This window comes from Mesoplodon bidens, assembly GCF_964165515.1.
Source record: "Mesoplodon bidens genome assembly, chromosome: 15".
NCBI lineage: Eukaryota > Metazoa > Chordata > Mammalia > Artiodactyla > Ziphiidae > Mesoplodon > Mesoplodon bidens.
Window position 1 is genome coordinate 17,908,521 of NC_138171.1, and position 24,028 is coordinate 17,932,548.

A 24,028-nucleotide genomic window follows, 5' to 3' on the forward strand; every position below is an offset into this window, starting at 1 on the left:
TTGAGGTAGTTTGAGAAATATTACTAGAACATATCTCAGAGTTAACCCAAGCAATGGTGAAGAGACCAGAATATTCATACATTAACTTCCTTTCATTGCTTGAAGACTGTTTGGGGGACATTAACTCTGGCACTTTTTGCTTACCCTGTGTGGAGACCAAGTTTGCTTCCACAGCCTTCAGGTAGAGTATCAAGTGTTTTGCAGTGAGCATCAGTATATGGGCAGCAAGCACCAACAGCATCTGCTGCTATTTTTTTTCCAGCTTTGTTGAGGTATATCTGATAAATCAAATTGTTTATATTTAAGATCTACAACATGATGATTTGATATAGGTATACATTGTGAAATGATTACCACCATCAAGTCAGTAATGTTTCTTTTTCCCATACAAAAAAGAGAAAAACTGATAAATTTGACCACAGCAAAATTAAGAACTGATCTTTGTCCAAAGGTAACATAAAGGCACAGGGAAGACAAAAACCAAGAGAAGATTTTTATAACACACATAGCCAATAAAAGGATCCATAACAAAGATATGCAAAGAACCTCTACAAATCAGTAAGAAGAAGACAGTAATGTCCAAAAAAACACTAAAAGATGCTCATCCTCTTTAGAAAACAGACAAAAACAAATAAAATCTCAATGATCTATCATTTCACACTTACCAGATGGTCTAGAATATAAAAACCTTACAATACCAAGTGTTTGTAAGGATGTAGAGACGTAGGTGCTTTCAGAACATTGTTGGAGGAAGTGTACATTGCTGCCACCGCTCTGGAGACTCATTTAGCATTACTCAGGAAAGCTGAAGACAGATATTGCCCTTAGTCTACCTATCCTATTTCTAGGTATACCTTAGTGAAATCATATATATTTTCAACCAAATGTACAAAAACATTCATAGGAGCAATGCTGTAAGATAGCCCCATCGGGAAATAGTCTTAATGTCTGCCTATAGTAATAAATAAGAAATATAGAAAATAAATAAGACTCGATTCATAAAATTTAGATGAATGAAATATAGCTACGTGCATTAGTGGGGATGAATCTCAAAACAGCATTGAGTGACACATGCAAATCATGCAATACCAACACTCAGTTTTATGTATATAAAGGAAACCAGGAAAAACTAAATGATATTTTATCTTGAGATAGATGTATATACTTATAACTCCAAATAAAGAGAATGATTAACATAAAATTCAGGATAATATGCATTTTTTTTGTTCATGGGGTGGAGAGTAGGAGTCAAGAGTGTAAGACACAAAGGATGCTCCAATGATACAGTGAGGTTTTATTTCTTAGATTGGATAGTGGGTACATGCATGTTCATTTCATAATTATTATTTAAATATACATTTGTTACACATAATTTTGTTGTATGTTTCATAAGAGAAACTCCTTAATGTAATGCAAAAATAATATGAAAAAAGTAATAAAATCCTAGGAATACAGTTCGTAAGAAATGAAAAAAACACTTTTAACTGGGAGACCTAAAAAGAAAACATTAAGAAATGAGAATTAATACAATATGACCGGCAGGAGGACTTGTTATCAAAAAGGTGTCATTTGTCCCCGAGAGAAGTGAAGAATGCAAGAGAAATAAAGATTCTGACGGAACATTTTTGCAGTTTTGTAAAATTACTCCAGTATTCTTCTGGAAGAATACATGGGTAGTGATAGTCCAGAAAACTTTGCAAAAGAATGATGATATTTGGAAAGGACCTGTTCTACTGAATATTAAAACATGCTCTATCAACACAACAGAGAGATACTGTCAGAATAGAAGCTATGACTCAATGAAATAGAGCAGAAAGCCAACAACATATGCTAGAATATAAAATAATTTAATGTGATAATAAAATGGCATTTTAAATCACTGGGGAAAGTTTTGACTGGTCAATTCATTGTCCTAAGATTATTGTAAAGAACTCTAGTGAGATTTCCATTTTGTACAGTACATAAAACTGATCCCAGATGGATTAAAGTGTTAGGTTTAAAAAGAAAAAGTTGGGAATAAAGCATAAAATAGAAGGCAGAAAATACACAGATGACTATTCATCTGATGTTGGGTAAAAAATAGAATTTGCTCTGAGCTAGTACGAAAGGAGGAGCCCAGGTGGTGGTCCTAGCTTGATATTCCCCATCCCAGCCTGCATCTGATACAGCCTTCTTAGTGAGCAGCACCAGCACCTCTCTGTTCAGCTCACCTTTCACCTCTTAAAGCTTCTCCAGGTTCCTGACGAAGCTCCTCCTCCAGGACACTTTCGGTAGATGGTTTCACTCTCTCTTCTCAAGAAAGTAGAGCCATTAGAGGACACCTCAACCCCCCTCTCCAGAGCACTTGCACATTTTCTTCCTCTTGTCTCACAGAGGGAAGGATGCTCTCTTTCCACCCACCCCTGCCCTGGCATTTTCAGGACCCTACTAAGGTCAGTTTTTTTCTCTCTCTTTCCTATCCTTCTACCTCTTATGTCAATTTTGGATTTTTTCCTGGTTGCCTTTAATCATGCTATAACCTCTCCCTCTTTGGGAGGGGGCAGTACTTTAGCTCCATGTCTCATTCCTGCTCCTTCTTGCATTCGCCTCCCCTTCACAGCCAAAACGTTTACTCATCTCAACACAAGTAAACATTTTGTTTGTTTGTTTACTGGCCTCACCTTCCACTCTCTTCTCCACCCATTAAAAGATGACTTATGACACCAGTGGTCTCCCTAAATTACCCTTGCTCAGCTCACAAGTAACCTTGAAGACACTACATTCAGTGAGCAAACAGAAGGTTGCATCTTACTCGGCATCCACACATCACTGTTAACCAGTACCTTTTTGCTCCTCCCTTGGTTGCTTCAATGACAGCCCACCTTCCTGGTTTGCTGTTGCCTCTCTGAACACGGCTTCCCAGTTTCCGAGTTTCTTTGTTGTCCTTGTTAAGTTTGGAGTTCCTCTTGCCTTAGTCCTAGACTTGCTACTTTTGTCCTCCTCTGCACTCTGGCTACAAGATCTACTCCCTGCCCATGGTTTCAGTGCCTAAACATCACTACCCACTGCCCCCACCCCACTGCTACAACATTGCCCCCTGGGTGTTCTGCATACTTGTCCAGTGAATTATGACAGAACTGAGCTTGCCAGCTTCCTTTCCAAGACTAGGCATCCTCTAAGGCTCCCTTTCTATGAACAACCTCTGATCCACCCCATTGGTATGAAATAGAAGAGCTGAGGTTTACCTTGACACGTCTCTTTGCTCCATCACCACCAAATCACAGGAGCTCCCCCAAATCTCTGACACAGTCTAATTCTCTTCTACACTACCATCACCCTGGTCCAAGCTACCATCTTCTCTCCCCAGGATGGCTTTTCTCCTTCCACACTTTCCTCCACAAAGCCATCCACTGCACTCCAACACCCACCCTCCCCAGGATTGTCCTAGTAGCTTCTACTTATCCATCGACCCTAACTCACTTTCTACTCATTATCCTGATTTGCCAGGCTAGATTTTCTCTGCTGGTTATAATTCTTCCAACACCTTATGTGTTTACCTCAAAGTCCTGATAGCAACATTAAAAAACTAATTATGAGTGCAATTATTTATTTAATGTAGTCTCCCTTTCCAGACTACAAGCTTTATCAAGGATTTGACTATATCTTTCTTTGTCCCTGGTGTATCCGTAATGTCTGTCACCAAGTCCCTTGGTCATATTAAGTATTCAATAAATATTTGTGGAAAGGATGACGGGATAAGGAAAAGCAATAAGAGATCTGAATACTTAGAAGTTTCTACATACCTAAAAGATTTAAAAAGCAAATGAAGAACTGACCCAAACTATTGTAACCTATGCAAAAAAGCTTAAAAACAGATGATAAATCATAAAACAATGATGAACAGAAATGAAGAGCCATCCAGGAAAATGAGCACAGGGTATAGAGAGCATGTTCATAAAAGAATCAATGCAAATGGCCAATTAAACTGAAAAACAAATCTGTGCTCTCCAGTATTCTAAAAAAGATACAACTACATATGCTTAATCTTTTAAATAGTCGTTGTTGTCATGGATTGGGAATTGGCATATCCTTCTGTTTGGGGAGCCCAGAATTGTGTGAACTTTCCGGAAGGCAATCTGGTAATATGTGTCAAAAGCCTTAAAGATAAAATAGTTCATCTACTTTGGCCCAATAAATTAATTTCCAAGAATTTATCTTAGGGACATCAGCAGAGTTGCATTCAAACACTTATTTGTAAGAATGCTCATTTCAGTGTTATTATAATCATAAAGAATTCAAACCAACTTTAATGCCCAATAATAAAGGATTGGTGACTATAATGGGGCATATCCTGCTCTAAGTAGCCATTAAAATGCATGGCCCCAAAGAACGTTTAAGGATTTTTTTAAAACTGTTATCTGTTTAGTGATAAAGGAAGGTCACAACACAATATGCACAGTAGGAGTTTAATTTTTAAAAATAAAATATGTATATGCATAGTCATGTGAAAATACTGGAAAAGTATCTCCAGTTACAGGGATTATGAGTGATTTTGTTTTCTCTTTTAAAAATCTTTTTTTGTAGATTTTTAATATTCAACAAATTCTGTGTATCATGTTCGTAATGAGAAAAACTAAATATATTTTAATTTAACAATAGGGAACTGATTGCAACATATGGCCGTGGCTATATCTAGAGAGGCATAGCATGATGATTAAGAGTATATGCTTTGAAGCTCACAGACAGGTGTCCACTTCCCTCTTTGCAACTTAAGAGCCATATGACCTTGAACAAGTTATTTAATCTCTTAGCCTCAGTTCCCTTATCAGCAGAAAGGAGATAATACATACTGGGCAGAGCTGTTTTGTAGCTTAAATGAAATAATGTATGTAGAATTCTGATCACAGAGTAAGCACTTAGTAAAAATACCTGTGTTTGTAATGCCAAAATATAAATAGATTCTGTAATGACTTACATGAATTCATGATCCTCTAGGGGGTTATAACGGGAAGTTGGGGGAATCATTATTTTATGGTTCAGCATCTTCCAGACTGTCATAATGATGGTGGAATTCAGCAGGAGGATGCTGGCAGGAAGACTTATCTGGGTACAGAAACAGCCCAGGAAAGGTTTTGCTCATTAGGGCAAAATGCTGGCATAGGTCATTGACTCATCTATTTGTCCAACCTGCAAATGGTTGTTATGCATCTACCATGTGTCAGGCATCGGAGACTCAGCAGCTAGACAAATGAGCTGCCCTCTAATTAGACTGAAGTTTCAAGACACATAGTTCCTGGTAGATTCAGGGATTAGGAAACTATGGAAGCACTTCCCGTAGCTGGAGAAAGCTTGACAGGTTTGGGAAAATGGTAGTGACGTTCACGTTGCATTCCTCAAATACCAATCCTAAGGCAAGAGTCTAATTCCAGAATCCTACTGCTGGCAGGGCTGGGACCTACAGATGTCGTCTTTACCCTGGTCAGTTTTAGTTCCAGAATAAACTTGCTCAGAGCCTGCAGGTGAAAAGCCATCAGTCTTCCAGAAAAATGTTTAGCCAACTATGGCCCATGGGTGAACTCCAGCCCTTGCCTGTTTCTAGAAATAAATTTTTTTTGGAACACAGACATGCCCATTTATTTATGGATTGTCTATGGATGTTTTTGTGCTACAGGTGCCAAAGTTGAGTAGTTATAACAGGGACTGTATGGCCCACAAAGCCTAAAATATTTATTATCTGACCCTTTACAGGATAATTTTGCTGACTTCTGTTCTAGGTCAATGAGGCTGGAGAAATGAGATGGAAGGTGACATCAAGTTCCTAATTTTTTCCTTCTGTAGTTCCAGGAGCTGTTCCTCTGGAGTCCATCCAAGGGGGTCCCTTTGAGGAGAAGATCTACATCCAGTGGAAACCTCCCAATGAGACCAACGGGGTCATCACGCTCTACGAGGTAAGGAGGCGCCTGTGACTGTATCACTTGGCTTGGCTTTATTCAGTTTACTTCAGCCTGAAGTTGGCAAATACCTACTGTGTGCAGAGCTCCATCAAGGGCACAAAGGTGAGTGAGACACAACTTACTGGAAGGTTTCTGATAATACAGTGGGAAAAAAAAACACAGGGGCATCAATCGAGCTGTCTTGATAGCCCTAGTGGCAAAGAAAATTGGGCATTGAAAGGATTATTGATCTCTTCAGCAAAGGCATTAGGACTCAAGGAGTCAGGTAGTCCTGGCACAGCTGAGTAGACCCAGGCCTGGCAAACAGTACTTGTAGTTCCTCTGGAAAATCACAACACTCACATGATTCTCATGGTACCCATATCATTCCCTGGGCTTCCAGAATGATCCCAATGTCATTCTCTAACTGGGGGTACATGATTCTTGAGCTTTGATGTTGCTCTGTGGCTAAGGCATATGGTGATGCCTTGGCCACAGAGCCAAGGTGATGATATTGAAAGCCCTTCTCCCAGGATTAGCAGGTTCTTATATCAGAGATGGAGCAAAATGTCCTTGGACAAGAATGCTCCCATCAAGCCAACACAATGTGGCTTCACTGAATACTTTCAAAATTAGAATAAATGGTATAGAAGCTCATTGCAAAGCAAAAGCAAACAAACAGTAAAACTTCAATAAGGCTGATATAGGTAAATGCTAATATGGGGATATGGGCAAGATTGACTTTCTTCCCACCCCTTCTGAGACACCACAAGGTTGTTGATACAGATTATAATAAAATGCAGCAATGCAGAGAAAGGGCATGGAAACTGAAGCTGGAAGGATGGAGTCTGGTATCCTAGTAGTCCTACCACCATCTCAAGTGACCTTTAGCAGGTTCTTCCTCTCTTCAAGCCTCAGTTTTCTCATCTGTAAGATGGGGGAGGTTAATTGTTGCTTCAGGCTTTCTCTAAGGAGTCTGAGGGGGGAAAGGTGATAAGCATCCCAGGCTGAAATACACTATAGGCTCATGGAGGGACTAAAGACTCTCAGGGCTCACGCAGAAAGGTACACCTGTTGAGAGAGAGCTTGGGGAAGAATATCCCCGCCATAAGGGAGGATGAGCTCTGGGGAGGAAAGTCAAGGAATATTGATGAGGGAGAAATATTCAGGGTAAATCTGATGGACACAAATTCGCTAGAGAGACCTGGACGGACCTCAGAGCTGAGGGAAGAGAAAACTGTCTTATCATGTACAGGGTGCTGGAGAAAACACCTTCAGGAAACAACTTATCTCATTCCATCCAGCGTTCCTCAGAGGCAGAGCTGTCTACCATCTCCATCTTGGAACATGGGCTTGGGAGAAGCATCCTTCCCACAGATGCTGCTAAAGGAGAGGACGTACTCATACTGATAGACCTTGCCTGGGACACATTCAACACCTTATTAGGGAAGAGAAGGACTGGAAACTCAAATGAAACAAAACCCAGTCATTTAAAAGCTACACACTGTTCTCTGTAAAGCACAGACTGCGATCATACACACTCACATACACACTCACATACACACAGATGAGATAGACATCTACCCACCTGCCCTTTGTAAAGCAGAGGGAAAGGACCCAGGACTTAAGGTGTTAAGTTGCTTGGTGTTGTTATATAAATGGCTCTCAATGCCAGATGTTGAAGACTTTTGGAATTCACAGGCCCGTAACATTTCAAATGGTTTGGGGGAACCAACATAGAGTACTTTACCATCTTTTATTAACATTGTTTCATAAAAGACAATTTCAAAAATACAGAAAGGACATAATCTCAGAATACAAGGCAGTCCTTTAAATTGAATAAATTTAGCTTTATGGGTCACTCATGACATTCTCCTTATTTTTCCCTCATTTTTCCTTGAATTGAGGACAGCTCTGGCTTGAAAAGACTCTGGTTCTTCTACCTACCTGCCTTTGGAAACCACAGGTCTAGGCCGTGTTGCAGGTAGAGTCATATCTCTACACGGATTTCTTCCACAGGAGCAGTATCCCTCTTGCTCTAATATGCACTGCACTGGGCTAGGAGACCCTTGATTGTGATTCCACAGTAAGGAGAAAGAAATAGATAGAGAGAGAACAAGAGTGCAAACATAACTGTGAGTTAGACACACTGAGCAATAGCTCCCTGAAGGGGCTGCTGAACTCACGTTTGGCTGCTTGCTGCTCGAAAGCCAGTACTTGAGAGACAAACGTTGGTTGGAAAGGAAAGTTTGCTTTATTCAGGAGGCTAACAACCTGGGGAGAAGGCAGACTCATGTCCAAAAGCCAACTCCCCACTGCCAATCAGAGGGCAAGAGCTTTTAAAGGGGGAGTTTCAGGGATGTATAGGCGGAGGGAGGGGGTTAAGTGCAGCAAAGCACAGTGAGCTCTGACAGTCATCTTGGAATTGGTCATAGGGTGGTCTGATCAGCATCACATTGATTGTTTTAAGTACAGTTCATCTTCAGTTCCGGGGTCAGTTTGTTCCCATTTCCTTGAAGTTAGTTCTCGGAATTGTGTCAGATGGAGCAGCTTATGTCATGGCTACAGTCTGGTCGTCGTGTAGTTAACTTCTTCCACCTGGTGAGAGTTTCAGTATCTGCAAGATAGCTCAAAGAATGTGGCTCAGAATATTATCTGTAGCCCTTGAGAAAGAACTAAAGGTCTTTGACTTTGCTTAATGGCTAAACTATTATTACTTTGTTTTATTTGACTGCTTTCGTTTGTTTCTGCATTTCCTCACTTTAAATTTATTCTTTGGCTAAAGTTTTTCTACAGACAAGAGGCAGGCGGAGGACATGGGGGGTGGTTCTGTCCTGAGAAGGCCCCATAGGGTCCTGCTCTGTTCCGAAGGTGGACTCATAGATGGTACGCTGTCTGGAGCTCTGGGCACAAAAGTACACACAGATTAGGACAACACACCTTTCTTCTCACTTCTCTGTGAACCCAGTGCCTTGTGGATATTCAAAGACGAGTGGCTGGGATATTGGCCTTCCCATGAGGGACTCTACTGGAAACAGCTGTGGTGAGACACCTTCGGGTAGTTTCTTGGCTGCTCCTTGGGCTGTAATACAGAGAACCAGAGCTAGAAGGCGGCCACCGTCTGACTTGGTTGAGCATCTGAGGTTACCTTTTGGGAATATGCCAAACTTCTGGGTTGACGCTGTGAAGGGACCTAAGGAGGTCATGGGCTTAGGCCTTATATTTTGACCATAAGCATGGCTGTGACCATGTGTGTCAACAACCAGTGAGGCCTCAGAAGGTAAGAATGTTGACTTTTGAGGTCAGGCAGCCTAGATCTGAATCCCAGCTCTGCCACTTCCTTGCTGTGTAACCTTGGGTACATTAAGAAACTGCTCATTTATGTTTATTAATAAACATCAATATATGTTTAGTACTGTGTTTGGCATTTAGAAATAGCCTTGAAAAATATTAGCTCTTGCTATTACATAAAAATGAGGCCACTGAGACTTGGAGAGGTGAAATGTAAAGACCGAGGTTATGCAACTCATGGGTCCTGAATTCAAGTGCAGGTGTCTTGCCCCTTATTCAGTGTGGTCCGTGGACCAGCAGCACTGGCTTTACCTGGGAGCTGGTTAGAAATACAGCATCTCAGACCCCACCAGACCTCCTGAATCAGAGTCTTCATTTTACCAAGATCCCTGGGTGATTCACATGGGCATTAAAGTTTGAGAAGCACGGCTCTAGACTGCACTGTTCTTCAGAAAGTTTCAGCAGGGTGGGGAGTCTCCCCCACGCTGGGCTCCACCCAGTCCTGCCTCAGATGGTGAGCAGGAGACCTTGCTTTTAAAGACACTTGTAACAGAACATGTGTTTATGAGGCAAGTTCCAAATTTAATTAGATGAAACCAATTTGATTTTTAAAATTAGGTTCTGGTTATAATTTCTAGAGAGAAATCCATAAATTACAAATCACCCTTTTCTGATCTCAGAAAGTACATTTTGTGGCAAGGAAAAAATCAGACAACACAAATGGAAGAGAAATCCAGGATGGTCTGTGCCTTCCTATGTACAACCTTGGACTCAGCAAAGTCAAAAGCCAAAAAGAGGAGGGAGTGAAGAAGAGTTATAACTTTGTAAATATTGTAAAAATTGTTAACCACAGCCGGTCTAAGTAGTATGTCATATGTTAAGATGAAATTCCCTTCCCCGTGGGTCCAAGTCATAACCTATGGGCCCACCCTTGGACAGTTCTGCCCTCCAAAGTCGGAATGGCTTTGATTATGTCCCATTCAGTCTCTGGGCCTCAGTCCCCTCTCTGTAATATGAAGGTGTCAAGTAAAAATATGAAGGAAAAGTAAATCCACGCCAATCCCACAGAACCAAAGTTTTACACCTCATTTTGGATTTGCTCTGCTGTTGAAACCTTGCCTGTGGCCAGAGACTTCAAAGGCAAAGCAGTGATGACACTTGAAGGAAAACAGCTAGTGTAAAGGCCCTACAGTAGGAATGACTCTGGCCTGTTTGACAAGTAGGAAGGAGGTCAGAGTGACTGAAGCCTCGTGAGCATGGAGGACAGTGATGAGGCCATGTGGAGAGTGGGTGGGCAGAGTCAGGTTATGCAAGGCTTCTAGAGTTTGCGCTTTCTCCTGAGAGGAACAGAAAACACCCTAGGAGGATTTTAAGCAGAGGAGTGAAGGAATCATATTTACATTCTTAAAAAAATCACCTGGCTGTTGCGTGGCTAGTGGCTGTGAGCACATAAGCATCTCAGGGACACCTGGAAAATGTGCCAGGAGGCAAGGACATTTAACTCATCTATGATACTGCAGTGAGGCCTCAACTATTTGTTGGAAGCCCTTGCATCCAGGTGGAAGAGGTGAAAACTTTGTCACATCTGCTTTTTCCTTGCTGCCTCTTTCTGGACTTGGACACCTTCCTTTCAGTCAGGAGTTCTTATCTTGAAGAGCTCCCTGGAACCATGGACTTAGATTCTGACCTCCCATCCCTAAGGGCTGGGAGTCTAGCCCCCTACCCTGATGCCACCCCAGGGCTGTGAAACGGCCTGATTCTCCAACAGCCACGACCTCTCTCCCTGCCCACTGAAGGGGGAGCTCAGAATGCTCATCAGAGCCCGCTGAAGCCAGCCTCGCCTCTGCTGCAGCAGGACGCATCAGGGTGCATAGCCCGTGGCCTCAGATCTTCGGGAATTTGTATTTTAGTGGAGATGCAGGGTGCACTTCTGTGGTCACTTCCCCAGCAGGGTGACAGACAGTGCATGAAGAGAGGTCACGTCAAAGGCCTCGTGCCTGCACACCAGCAGATCAGCATCGCCTGGGAGCAGGTCAGACATGCAGCATCTCAGGCCCCAGCTCATATCCACTGAATCAGAGTATGTGTCTTAACCAGGTGACTCACACGCACATGAACATGGGAGAAGCACTGGTGTAAGACACATCCTAAAATGTCCTAATCCGGCTCTGGAAAGCTCTGCTTGATGCAGACACTGCAGTCCTTGGATGAATAATGTGGCTGCTACATGAACTGAGGGATATCTCTGCTCACCTGGGGTCCAGAGAGCTGAGGATTTTCACCAGGGATGTGGAAAGCATGCTATTTGCATAGACTCTTCTGGAGCCCTACTTGGGTTTGATGGGATATCAGGGTGCCCCAGTCAGGGCCTGTACGTGAAGAGGGTTGGCGTGACCCCTTCCACTCTGACTCTGCTCTTGTGAACAACAGGACTCCCTAAAAGCAGACCAGGCAACTGCAGACAGGCACGCACAGCCAGAACACGGTCACAGGGGAAACAGTCCAGTCAAACAGTTGCCTAAAAACTCCTCAGTAAAATCATTCAGAGACAAGCTGTTCAGAGTTCATGAAAAACAATAATCAATATGTGTTTCAATTCAATTAATTGTTCTCATCTCTGTCCAAAAATAAATATAAAACAGTGTGAGGGAATTGGGCCAGAAGATGTTACACTGGCAACTGGATTAACGTGTGAAAATATTTAAAATTCAGACATGTGAAGCTTCCCAATAAGCCTTTATGTTTAGCAGTCAAAATCACCAAGTTTCTAATTACAGTGTATAAATCTGAGAAGCTTAAAGGGAATGAGAGGACCCTAATGAGGCAGGAATGGGTGTCTTGATTATCCTAGAGTTGACTGACATTTATCCTGCAAGCTATTCTAGGTGCCTGGCGTTCAGAGTTAAATAAAACACAGACTTCGCCTCAATAAAACAAGGCGGCATTCCTGTGCAGAAGCCCCTTTAAAAGTCAGGATAGGTTGGAGGGTCGTCAATATTCTTCCAGCATATAGACAGTTGCATTTGATCTGAACCAAAAGCATGGGCCCCAGGGATCAGCATTCCATCAGAGTGCATTGCGGGAAGGCCAGGCATGTGTTCTCAGCCAGAGAGGAGTTCTGTGCGGGACCGGTGCAGGCAAGCACTGATGGAGAGAGGGGCCAGCTGCGTGATGAGCTCAGAGCAGGCTCGCAGAGAAAGGCCCGGGGGAGGGGCTGCCTCCTTTTGGATGTTCATCCTCCTCCTTTCTCTTGGCTTGGCTGTAATGACCTCTCAGGGCTCGCTTACCCAAGACAGGCTTAGGGCTCCAGTCCACAGAGGGTCAGTAGGGAGGATGGGATGTGGTCCGTGATGGGCAGGAGGTAGTAGAGGCAGGAAGTGACTAGCACAGCCCAAAGCAAGAATTTGCATAATTCAAGCTGGATCTACATTAATTACGATGTACAATTTGCATAATGCAGGCGGCTAGTGGGTGTAACATGAACCAGGCTGGTAACTAGGAAAAAGGCTCTTATTTCTTTTGAATCAGTTAAGCCATAAGTATGGGAATCATCCATTCCTCCCACCTGCCACACATCAAATACTCTAGAAAGTTCCATCCAGGCCAGGTCATACGACACCACCTCCACCACCACTGTGTTCTGAACACTGATCTGATGCCTGGACCACTTCAGAACCTCCCTGCCGATCCCCCATTCACACTTCCCCTATTCCACTTCCCCATATTGCAGCCAGACAGAGCACCTTGCAAAGTAAATTCAGTCATGTGACTTCCCTGCTTTGGCTTCGTCTTAACTTTAGAGCCCCGGATGATCTGGCCCCTCTAACTTCATCTCCTGCCTCTCTTCCCACTGTTTTCTGTGTACCAGCCCCTCTGACTTTCTAACGCTTCCTCCAGCTCATCCAGTTCTTTGCAGCCCATGTGACTTTGTGAATGCTGTCCCTTCTGCCTATAACACTTTTTACTTTATGTTTCTTGTGGCTGGCTCCTTCCTATTCTTCACCTCCAAGAGGCTTTTTCCCTGTACTGTCCATTTTATCCAGCAATTTGCTTATTTCTGTCATACCATTTTTACAATCTGCACTTACTTTGTTTGTGTGCCGTAGCATCATCTAGTCCCCTACCGGACTTTTAGCCCCATAAGGGTATGGGCCATGTGATGGTTATTTTATGTGTCAACTTAACTGGGCCACGGTGCCCAGATATGAGGTCAAACATTATTCTGGATGTTTTTGTGATGGTGTTTTTGGATGAGATTAACATTTAAGCCAGTGGACTTTGAGTAAAGCAGATTGCCCTCCATAGTGTGGGTGGGCCTCACTGTGGAGGCCCTCTGAGTTGAAGCTCAGAATAGAACAAAAGACTGAGCTCCCCTGAGCAAGATGGAATTCTGCCCGCAGACGACCTTCAGAACTGAACTGTGAAACTAGCTCTTCCCTGGTTCTCCAGCCTGGTGGAGAACTGATCTTGAACTGACACTGGTCATATTTATTTTTGCTTTTTAATGTGTCCTCAGGACCTAAAAGAAAAGTTTGCACATCATATGTGCTCAATAAATATTCTTTATATGAGTGTGTAGATTTGTACTTTATCTTAATAAGGGGTAATGGTGAAATTTCATCTAACAAGTTTAGTGGTTCTCAAGCCTGGCTGAAAATTAGAATCATACCTTGAGGGCTCCAAAACATATCATAAATACATAGGTAGGTGAATACATAAATAGATGGATGGATGGATGACTGAATGTTTAGGCATCATTGTATTCCAAATAAATCAGAATCTCTGGAGGGAAAGTTCTATCCATGTGGAGTTTTTTTTTTTTTTTTCTTTAAGTGCTCTGGGAAATTGTAGTGTACATCCAAGGTTGGGATGGAGCATTCCATAAGATGAATCCAATCAATACACTCTGATATGTTATCCTAGCTAAATACCTGTTAAATAAACACAGTCATGACTCTGGCTTTACCCTGCCTTCATTGTCACTCTTCTGGAATACAGCATTGTCTGATGTTACACTATAGCCAGCTCAAACTCGTGCACATGCAGATGCTAGGCACTAATTATGTTAAGGCTCAAATTCAAGAAGCATTGGCTTTTTTTCCCTCAAGTTTGCTAAACAAAGAGTTTGTGGAATAATTGAAGACACACAAGGCCGGATCAGCCCATCAATATCCCTTTGCATTTCATGAATGGCATCTTGCAGCTCTGACAGGAGAATCCACCATAGACTTTACCTTACAAATACTTTCCCCTCTCCTTTTACAGCAGACTAACTTCTACTGTTGTTTATTTGTTTATTTGTTGTTTATTTGTGAGATTTTTTAAAAGGCATACGTACACACAAAGCTTCATAGATTTGCCCAGAGGCTCTCCCTAAGTCTTAAAAGTCAGAGCCCTGGGATGTCAAGGAGCCATTTTTCCTAACCCTGAGCCCATTATGCAACCTCCATAGGATGTTCCTCTTCCAGAGACTTGAAAAATGCAGGAATCCCTGGGTAGATGCCATATACAGGTCTGCTGGGCTGACAGGCTGGTTGACAGGTATTTCAATAGAAACAGCTCTGGCTTGAAAGGAATGATTTCTGGCACCCTGAGTCTGGAAGGAAAGGAAGTTGCATTCTGATGTGAATAAATAAGTTGCATTTATGTAAGTGGGACCATTAGAGCTGCCTGTCTTCCACTTTTAGCATACCAAGAATGCCTATATATTTGCCTCGGGGTGTTTCTTTCTTTTTTTTTTTCTTTTTTTTTTTTACAACACAGGTATTTGTGATGGAGCCAGGTAATGTGACAGTAGGGATCAACAGATGCATAGCACTTGTTACCTAAAGAACGGCAAATCATATTCTCCTGGCAATAAAAATGTTTTCACAATAAACATTAGTCATTCAACTTAGCTGTAAGAAAGCAGTAGAAGTTACTGCATGGAAAATATTCCCACAGTGAGCACACATGGATCAGTATATTTGTCTTGGTGTATGAGTTTATAAGCATGTAGGTTTGTGAGTGTATGTAGCTGTAACATGGCACGTGTATGCACATATGTATTTGTTCACCTGTGCGTGTGAAGCCTCTACCCTTGGGCTGTACCCATAGTCCCCATTGCATCCCTGGAATTGCTCTACTGTTTTTGGAGAGTTAACTACAGTAGATTTCAGAGGCACAGGGCTTATGTCTGTTTTCTCCTTGCCTGGAGAAACTCCAGGTCACTTCTTATCCTTGTCATAGGAATGTCTTGATGGGCTCCCAGCTGTTTCTCATGAACTTCTGCCGTAATTCCTCTCCAGAGCTTTTGCTAAAGGAAAATTTTGAATTAAAAAAAAAAAAAACCCTGCAAGTTAAATTTAATCCTGTGCATTTACAGTTGTCCTAAGAGAGTGGAGGGAGGGAAATGAAAGGGTAGTTCTGCATTTGGCCAGTCGGGCTCTCCTTCACGTTCCTTACGTGGGAGGGAAACTGTGTTTTGATGCACTGTGCAACCGGAGGACTTTGTGAGGAGTGGCCTGTACACACAGCCACGTGCCTACTGATGGAACCCTCTCTTTGGCTACCTGGTCCTCTCAATAAACTATGCCCAGAGGCAGTGTTTAAGCTGCCAGAGTGTCTCTTTAAACATCAGAAGTTGTTCTCTTTTCATCTCAGATGTTTTACCTTATTACTCCTGTTGGATTTCCACCTGGACAGGGCAGTGTGGCATGGATTTGGTGCTTTTAACTGGCTGGCTCTTTCCTTTGTGTTTTGGTCAGAACAGCTCTTTGTTTGGGACTAAAAAATGAAGAGGGGTTGTGAGTGTTCATCTATCATCAAGGCATTTGGAGCCTTCATCCTGAAGTCTCTGGAGGCTGGAATTCAAATTTATGATTCAGAGATTATCCCTTCATGGGTCTCAGAAGATGGCAGGTGGATTTCTTCCCCTCACTCTGATCCTTTTCTTTGGCTATTTTTCTTCATTCTTCACCAAGAGAAGAGTAGTAGTTCCTTAAACTTTACACCCAAGTATGGGACTTTGGCCTATATCATTATGGACTCAATGCATGCATGCATACCAGGTCTTTTTCAGAGCCCTTCAAAATATATATCATAAAAATCACCATTGCTTTGCTTTCTTGGTGTCCCTTTTATCTTATGCATTGTTTTAGCATACGTGTATCATTGCAAGTCAAATAGTGAATTATGCTATTAGGAAATTAAAGGTCGACTTTTAGTTTGCCATAGCCAAGTAATATATTTGAGTGAGTCCCTTTTCCTACCTGGTCCTTGGTCTCTATAGCTCTGACCTAGGAGAACTGGACCAGTTAGATTCAAAGGATCCTTCCTACTTTGACCTACCACTCAGGTGTCCAAAATTGAATTAATCTTACTCTTTGTTTCATGAAATACTTTCCTCATTGGTCTGTGCATGACCCCTTTTTGTATTTATTCATTATTTCATTTTGCAATTACACACCAGCTACCGAGACAACCAGAACTTTGACAGTATCTTACAGACTTACGAACTCCTCCCACCCCAACCTACTGACTCCTCCCACTAACCTGAATGTCATATACAATTCCTTTGTATTTCATATAGCTTTACTATTCATATCCATTCCTTAAAGGCATATTATTTTTTGTTAGTCCTTTAACTTCAGTAAAGGATTTTCCGTTGTATATAATCTTTTAGCATTTTTATCCCATATTATGTTGCCAACAGTCATCCCTTTGATGAGTGCAGCTGCAGCATGCTCATCTTGACTGCTGTATAATATTCCACTGTGTGCAGATAGTACAACACATTGATTCATAAGCCCTTGATAGGCATCAGGGTTACTTCTAGGATGTTGCCTTTATCAACCTTGAAGATATGAGCATCCTTGTACATATCTCCTGTTGCATATGTGCAAGATTTTCTTTTGAGTTTATATCCAGAGACTAAGTCATATGGTAATGTTCAACTTTACAAAAAAAAAGCGGAATTATTTTCCAAACTAGGCTCAACGATTTACCCTCATGTCAGCAAAGTATGAGAGCTTCTACAATTCCACATCCTCTCCAATATTGGTCTGGCCAAGATTCTTAATTTTGACCAGTTAAATAGGTATAAAATGGCAGTTTTTTGTTCTCTTGCTTTGTATTCCCTCAGTCGTTAATAAGGTTGAATATCTTTCCAATATTTGCTACTCATTTGTATTTACTTTTTGTGGGAGGTGTATTCATGTATTTTGCTCATTTTCTACTGGATTATCTTGCCCTGATCTTATTGATATGTAGTCTTTCTTTATATGCTTTTTATACTGTTTTGTCAGTTATGTGTATAACTTGCCATTTTTACTTCCTGTAAGGTATCTTTTGATAACAGAAGCCCTTAATTATAAGGTAGTCAGTTTTATCAGTCTTCGCTTAAATAAGCACATTCTGTGTCCTTAAGTAACTATTCCCCAAACCAAGGTGAGAAAGATGATTCCTTATATCTCTACTAAAAACTGTATAGCTTTGTTCTCTAAATATAAGTCCTTTGTTTATCCACAGTTAATTTTTGTGTATGGTGTGAGATGAGGTACATAATTCATTTTTTCCTCTGTGGATAAATACTTTCCCCAGGTCTTTTTAATAACAGCCTGCTTTTTCCTTGTTCTGCCAGGCCGTATCTGACATATGCCGAAGTTCCTCATATGCATTCATCTGTTTCTGAGCTTTCTATTCCGGTGGCCACCATCTATAACAACCACACTCAGTCAAAGTTATTAGAGCTTCACAGTTAATCCTGATCTCTAACAGAGCTCGTCCCTCCTCCTCAGTCTTCTTTAGAAATATCTTGGATATTCTTGCCCTTGGCTCTTTCATTTTGGAATTTAGTTATCCAATTTAATGACAACCCCTGTTGTAGTTTTGATTAGAATTACATTGAATATATGAAACAACATAGTGGGTAATTTACACCTTTACAGTCTTAAATCTCTTTATATTTATGTAAGTTTTTGTTACTGTCTCCCAAAATGTTATTGCGTCACTTATAGACATAATGCATTTCACATTAAATCCCAATTGCTAACTTAGGTCTCAAAGACCTTGCACCTTGGGTTCTCTTTTCCTCTTTAGTCTGGTCTCACTGGCCTTCTTTTTTTTTTTTTTTTTTTTTGCGGTACGCAGGCCTCTCACTGTTGTGGCCTCCTGTTGCAGAGCACAGGCTCCGGACACGCAGGCTCAGCGGCCACGGCTCACGGGCCCAGCCGCTCCACGGCATATGGGATCTTCCCGGACCGGGGCACGAACCCGTGTCCCCTGCATCGTCAGGCGGACTCTCAACCACCGCGCCACCAGGGAAGCCCAGGGATCCTTTTTTCTTTTACAGTTGCATCTCAGGTACCTTAAACAGTACCTGGCATAAAGTAGGTACTCAGTAAGTATTTGTTTAATGAATAAAACTGTATTCCAAACTTGAATCAAGGTTAAGGCAACAGCTGCAATAGATATTGAAATATCTAATTCCTTATGATTTCGTGATTTTTAAAAGGACTTTATTCTTTGTTAAGGTGAGTGACATTACAACAACAGTACATGGTGTTAGAAAGATGGGGGGTGGAAAGTCACCCCCAATTCCCACTCCCTCACAGACCAACCATTTTCACAAGGGTTTATTTTTTTTCTAGCCCTTATGCAGTGACATCTTTTGCATGATTATGACCACGCTGCAAAACTTGGGTTTTCACTGTGTCAAACATTTTCCAGTTTCAATGTAATCTACTTAACTATCCCATTCAATGGCTCTCTGCTCCCCTGAGCATATAAGCCATATTTTACTTTCTAATCATTCTATTTTGGGATATGTTGATTGATCTTCCCAGAATGTAAGACACAATTTTTAGCATAGGGTAAGAGGGACCTGGATCTTTGTAAAGAGCTGGTTAGCAGTGTTCGAACTCCTGCTTTCCTTTTGCTTCTCAGTAGGTTTGTCAGTAGCAATCAGAGCTAATCACATGGCTTCCATTGACTGTAGAACTGTGCTCAAAATAATAGCTCTCTCTGTTCCAGTAGGAATGGATCTAAGGGAGCAGACTTGAGCAATATGTACAAATTCAGGTAGAAATCTGTAAACCCAGAGGTAGAAGTGGTGGTCATATTTTCCTCCTTATTTTAGAATTTAAGTCTCCATTTGCTTATTTCTTAACAAACGGAGGTGAATATGGGGGATGTGTGTGCTCCCCACTCTTCCCAAATACCATCCCTATGATAGACGTCCAGAATCGATCAGGGTACACTCTGCCATTGAACTCTGACGTGCCTCAGAATCCCTCTTGATGTGGCCTTCTAGGTGGTCATGGTGTCATCTGTGATGCTTAACTGCCATCTTTGTCCTTTCCCACCTTCTGTGTAAATGTGCTCTCTGCAGTTCTGGAAGGCAGTTCTTTTTAATAACTGGGGGACTGCCTGGAATGAGGGGCCAGTGCTATGGAGTCCTTCCTGAAGAAGGTGCCAGAGGTGAGAAAGTCTGCACTAAAACAACGTATCTAGAGAGTCTTCATGACTGTGTCTAAAACACAGAGCCACAGGAAGACAGGAGCATGTGTAGAGGTTTCAAGACCTTACTGGAACTTTCCCTAAGGACCTTGTGTATATATAACCAGCTCTGCGCGTTCCCCGCCAACATATGCGTTCTGTAATCTTAGCCTTCCCCAGCCATTTTTTATAACGATATTACAGAAAGTTTGGATGTCAGAGGAAAAAAGTCACCTATAATCTCTCCCCACAGCACAACAATTATTTTGCCTTGTATTATTTTTTTTAATTTATTTTTGGCTGCATTGGGTCTTTGTTGCTGTACACGGGCTTTCTCTAGTGTTGCGGCGAGTGGGGGCTATACTTTGTTGTGGTGCACGGGCTTCTCATTGTGGTGGCTTCTCTTGTTCTGGAACATGGGCTCTAGGCGCACAGGCTTCAGTAGTTACAGCACGCAGGCTCAGTAGTTGTGGCTCACAGGCTCTAGAGCGCAGGCTCAGTAGTTGTGGCGCACGGGCTTAGTTGGTCTGTGGCATGTGGGATCTTCCCAGAACAGGGCTCGAACCCATGTCCCCTGCATTGGCAGGCAGATTCTTAACCACTGTGCCACCAGGGAAGTCCTTTGCCTTGTATTTTATCTTTGTTAATATGCATACATCTTTTACCTAACTATAATTACGTAAAATTTGCTATCATAAGTTTTTATTAAGCATTTTATCACAACCATGATGCTTCTATAGCTGGAAACAGCTTATCTTTTCTAATGATTGTATAATTGTCCATTGAGTGTATATGCCCTAATTTACTTATCCATTCCCCTCTTTTTTTCTACATTTCTGACAACACTGTAATGAACCTCATGCATATGGTGATGGTATATCATGATGGACGGAACATGGCCTTCAGGTCAGATTGATCTGGATCTAAAATCCTGGTTCTGACGTTACCTGGATGGAAGACTTCAGGGGCACATTAACCACTCTGAAATTGCGTTACTGTCTATGCTTGTAGGAGAAGTAATATCACGCCTACAATTCGAGAGTATTATAAGAATTAGATATATGTTGCCAGTAGCCATTCAATGTCATGGCTGGTTTTCTTTCCCCTTTTTTTTGGTGTATTTCTATTTTAGACATTCACCCACATGAAATTACAGGGTTGAATAGAATGAAGACTTTTGTAACTCTTGATACATATCGGCAAATTGTCCTCCAACCGATTGCAGCAGTGTGCGTGTATGTTTTGAGTCCTGCATTGAGCCAGTCACTGTGTCTGGGAAGCAGGCCTTTGGCAGCCCAGCAGAGGTTTATGTCAGCTTTCCCGATCCCCTCAGAGCAAGCTGATGTGTGAAGAGCTCATCACACATGTTGGCAGAGCCATTTGCACTCTCCAAGGATGTGCTGGAAACGCTTTGGGCTCATCAATTTATTGTTCACTACTCCTCCCCTTTGCCTTCAAGTAGCAAGTACAGTGCCTGGCTTCCAAAAGCCTCCCAGAAGGTCCTGGGGACTCCGCCAGAGCTCTGAACTGAGGGACTCAAAACTAGTCCCTGGGGCTTCCCTGGTGGAGCAGTGGTTGAAAGTCCGCCTGCCGATGCAGGGGACACGGGTTCGTGCCCCGGTCCGGGAAGATCCCACATGCCGCGGAGCTGCTGGGCCCGTGAGCCATGGCCGCTGAGCCTGCGCGTCCGGAGCCTGTGCTCCGCAACGGGAGAGGCCACAGCAGTGAGAGGCCCACGTACCGCAAAAAAAAAAAAAAATAGTCCCTGTAGGCTCGGCCACTGCTTTACTCTGCTACACTACCCGCCACGCCCTCTCCTGGCCTCTGTTAGCTCATCTGTAAAAGAGAAAGTTGAGGCAGTTGGCTTCTAAGGCTGCACCACTCAGTGTGTTCTTCTGTCATCAGCATCATCTGGGGGCTCTTTAGAAATGTGCCATCTTGGGCTCCACCCCAGATCTGCTGCATCAGAGTCTGCATTGTTATAAGATCCCTGGGTGATCCCATACCCATTAAATCATGACAAGTACAGCACTAAATGATCATCTGCCCAAGATTTGCTCTCATGATGGGAACGTTTGCTGGGAGCCTCAGTTTTAGAACCCTGCTCTCCCTGCCCTGTGTCTGCACGGTCTCAGGACTTCCCTAACCTGCAGTGAGGTTCTTCCCCCGCTTAGTTACATCTGTGGACCTAGATGCCAGTTCTTATGGATCAAGGTCATAACAACCAATACCTTCTCCCTTGAGGTGACCAAAACCATTTTTGATGAAACACAGACCTTACTCGTCACTCCACTGTTTAAAATCCAGCTGTAGATCCCAGTGGCTCTCAAGATAGAATCTGAACTCTTCTTTAACTTGACTAATAGGTCCCTCCAGCCCTGGCTGGCCTCCGCAGCATCCTTCCCCTCTTTTTCATACCCACCTCCCCAAATCCATAGGCTTTACCTAACAGCCACATCACACTCCCCCTTTTCTTGTCTTCCTCTGTCTAGGGTGCTGTTTCCCAGTGCCTCCTTTCTTGCTTTTAAAGGCTGTGCATCCTTCAGCACCCTCGAGGGCTCAAAAATCTTTTCAGGAACACTGTTTTTCTGAAACAGCTGGTTTACAGCTGGTTTACAGGTTCCTTCTTGTTATGTTATAATAGCATCTATTGCCCTATACTGTGATCGTTTATTTCTACTTATGTCTACCACTAGGCTCAGAATTCATAGACTTCTAAGAACGAATTTTGTTCGCTGTTGGGTTTCCGGGAGCTGACCTATGGCAGGTCTTCCGTGAGTGGCAGTGGCCAGTGGTGTGGCTACCTCCCCTTCCTTGGATGGTCTCTCCATCCCGCTCTACCTGCTCTCTGGCTCGGGAGATTGACTCTCAGGCATCCCTGACCTGCCTTGCCTTCTTGCCTTCTGTTCAGCAAAAGGAGTGCCCTGCTACAGATAGAAAGGGCAGGCAGGGGCGGGAAAGAGGGGTCATTACTGCTCCAGCAACCTCAGGGAGGGTCACAGCTTTTCTCAAGGTGACCTTTCAGGTTCTTGAACTGCTCCTTCCTCCACCGCTCTCTCCCTTACTGAATCCCCCTCACAGCCTGTGGCCTTGCTCCCGTCACCTCTCCTACAGTGTAAATAGTTCCTTCATTAAACTCTGCTTGGATTACCCATCTGTTTTTTCGCTAGGACCCCAGTGAGACCCCTGTTACCATTACCGTGGACCACTCAGGGTGCTTGTCATCATGGACTTTATCTCAAGCCTTACAGCCCTTCAGAGTGAGGACCATTATCCCTACTAACACTAAGGCTTAAAGAAGCAATATAACTTGCCTAAGATCACCTAGCTAGTAATTAGGTAATACCTAGTAATTAGTAATTCCTGCCAGGTTTGATTCCAAAGCCTGTCCACTTAACTAGTTAGCCACTGTGCTTTCTCCAAAGGCACTCAATAAATGATCGTGAAATGGATCTGAATTTCTCAGTCATGCTCAGTCCACCTGACCGGGGTGGCCATGAGCTGGTAGATGGGGTAAAGAGGCAGCCTTGGGACAAAAAGGGGCACTGAAGTCTGGAACCAGCCTTGGCCTAGAAACCCTCCATGTTGTGTCTTCCAGCTAGAGCTGTCACAACCTAGAGGCACGGTGCTCAGTCAGTAATGATGGACAATGTCTGACACAGGGAGGTGGGTGGGGGAAAGCAGGTGCATCCAGATTGGGAGGAGAAGACGTCACGGCCCTCAGCAGAGGTGGCTTCATCGTCATGCTTTTTATTTGCAAATCCCGTTCAACTTGAACATTTCTGCAGCTGAACAGACGTATTCAAAGCCCTGCCCCTCCCATCTCATGCAGCTGAATGCCATGCATGACCCAGTGGCTTTTGGGGGTGTGGTTCTGGCATGAATTTCTGACACAGATATGCACTGTCTGGTATGTCAGTGTCAAAGGAAAACTGTAGAAGGAAAATTAAGATAATATTTTTCAATACTGGAAAAAGTTTTCCATTCCAAATCAATTTTGAAAAAAAAAATCTTTTCAAATATCTAGCAATGTCAAAATAGTCAGGGCTCTCTATAAAACAACCATGGCATTTTATGAAGTTTCACATTTTCAAATCAATTATTATCTTTAAATATAAAAGAACACCTGTCCTGGGCCCCGGGATGATGATTTCTATAATCATAATGTTCACAGGAGAGCCCAGTGACCATGTTCAATTTCAAGTTTCAGTCACTGTGGAGCAGATCCAGCCCCTGATATTTTATGATGCTCAAGGCAGTGCTTCTCCAACTAGAGTCTCTGGAATCCTGCAGCATGGGGTACCCACACGTTTATGCTTCAGGATATACAAGTTCTTCAGTTTGAGAAA

General features: G+C 42.8%; 1 protein-coding gene across 1 annotated transcript in view; it reads left to right on the forward strand.

The window, feature by feature from the left end:
• PTPRT (protein tyrosine phosphatase receptor type T) overlaps window positions 1-24,028 on the forward strand; it is a gene marked incomplete at both ends in the record, with an annotated part of 1,089,241 nt that overhangs the window by 686,728 nt on the left and 378,485 nt on the right. Inside the window, 1 exon segment of the mRNA XM_081255209.1 lies at window positions 5,818-5,927. Coding sequence (XP_081111335.1) covers window positions 5,818-5,927 — 110 coding nt within the window.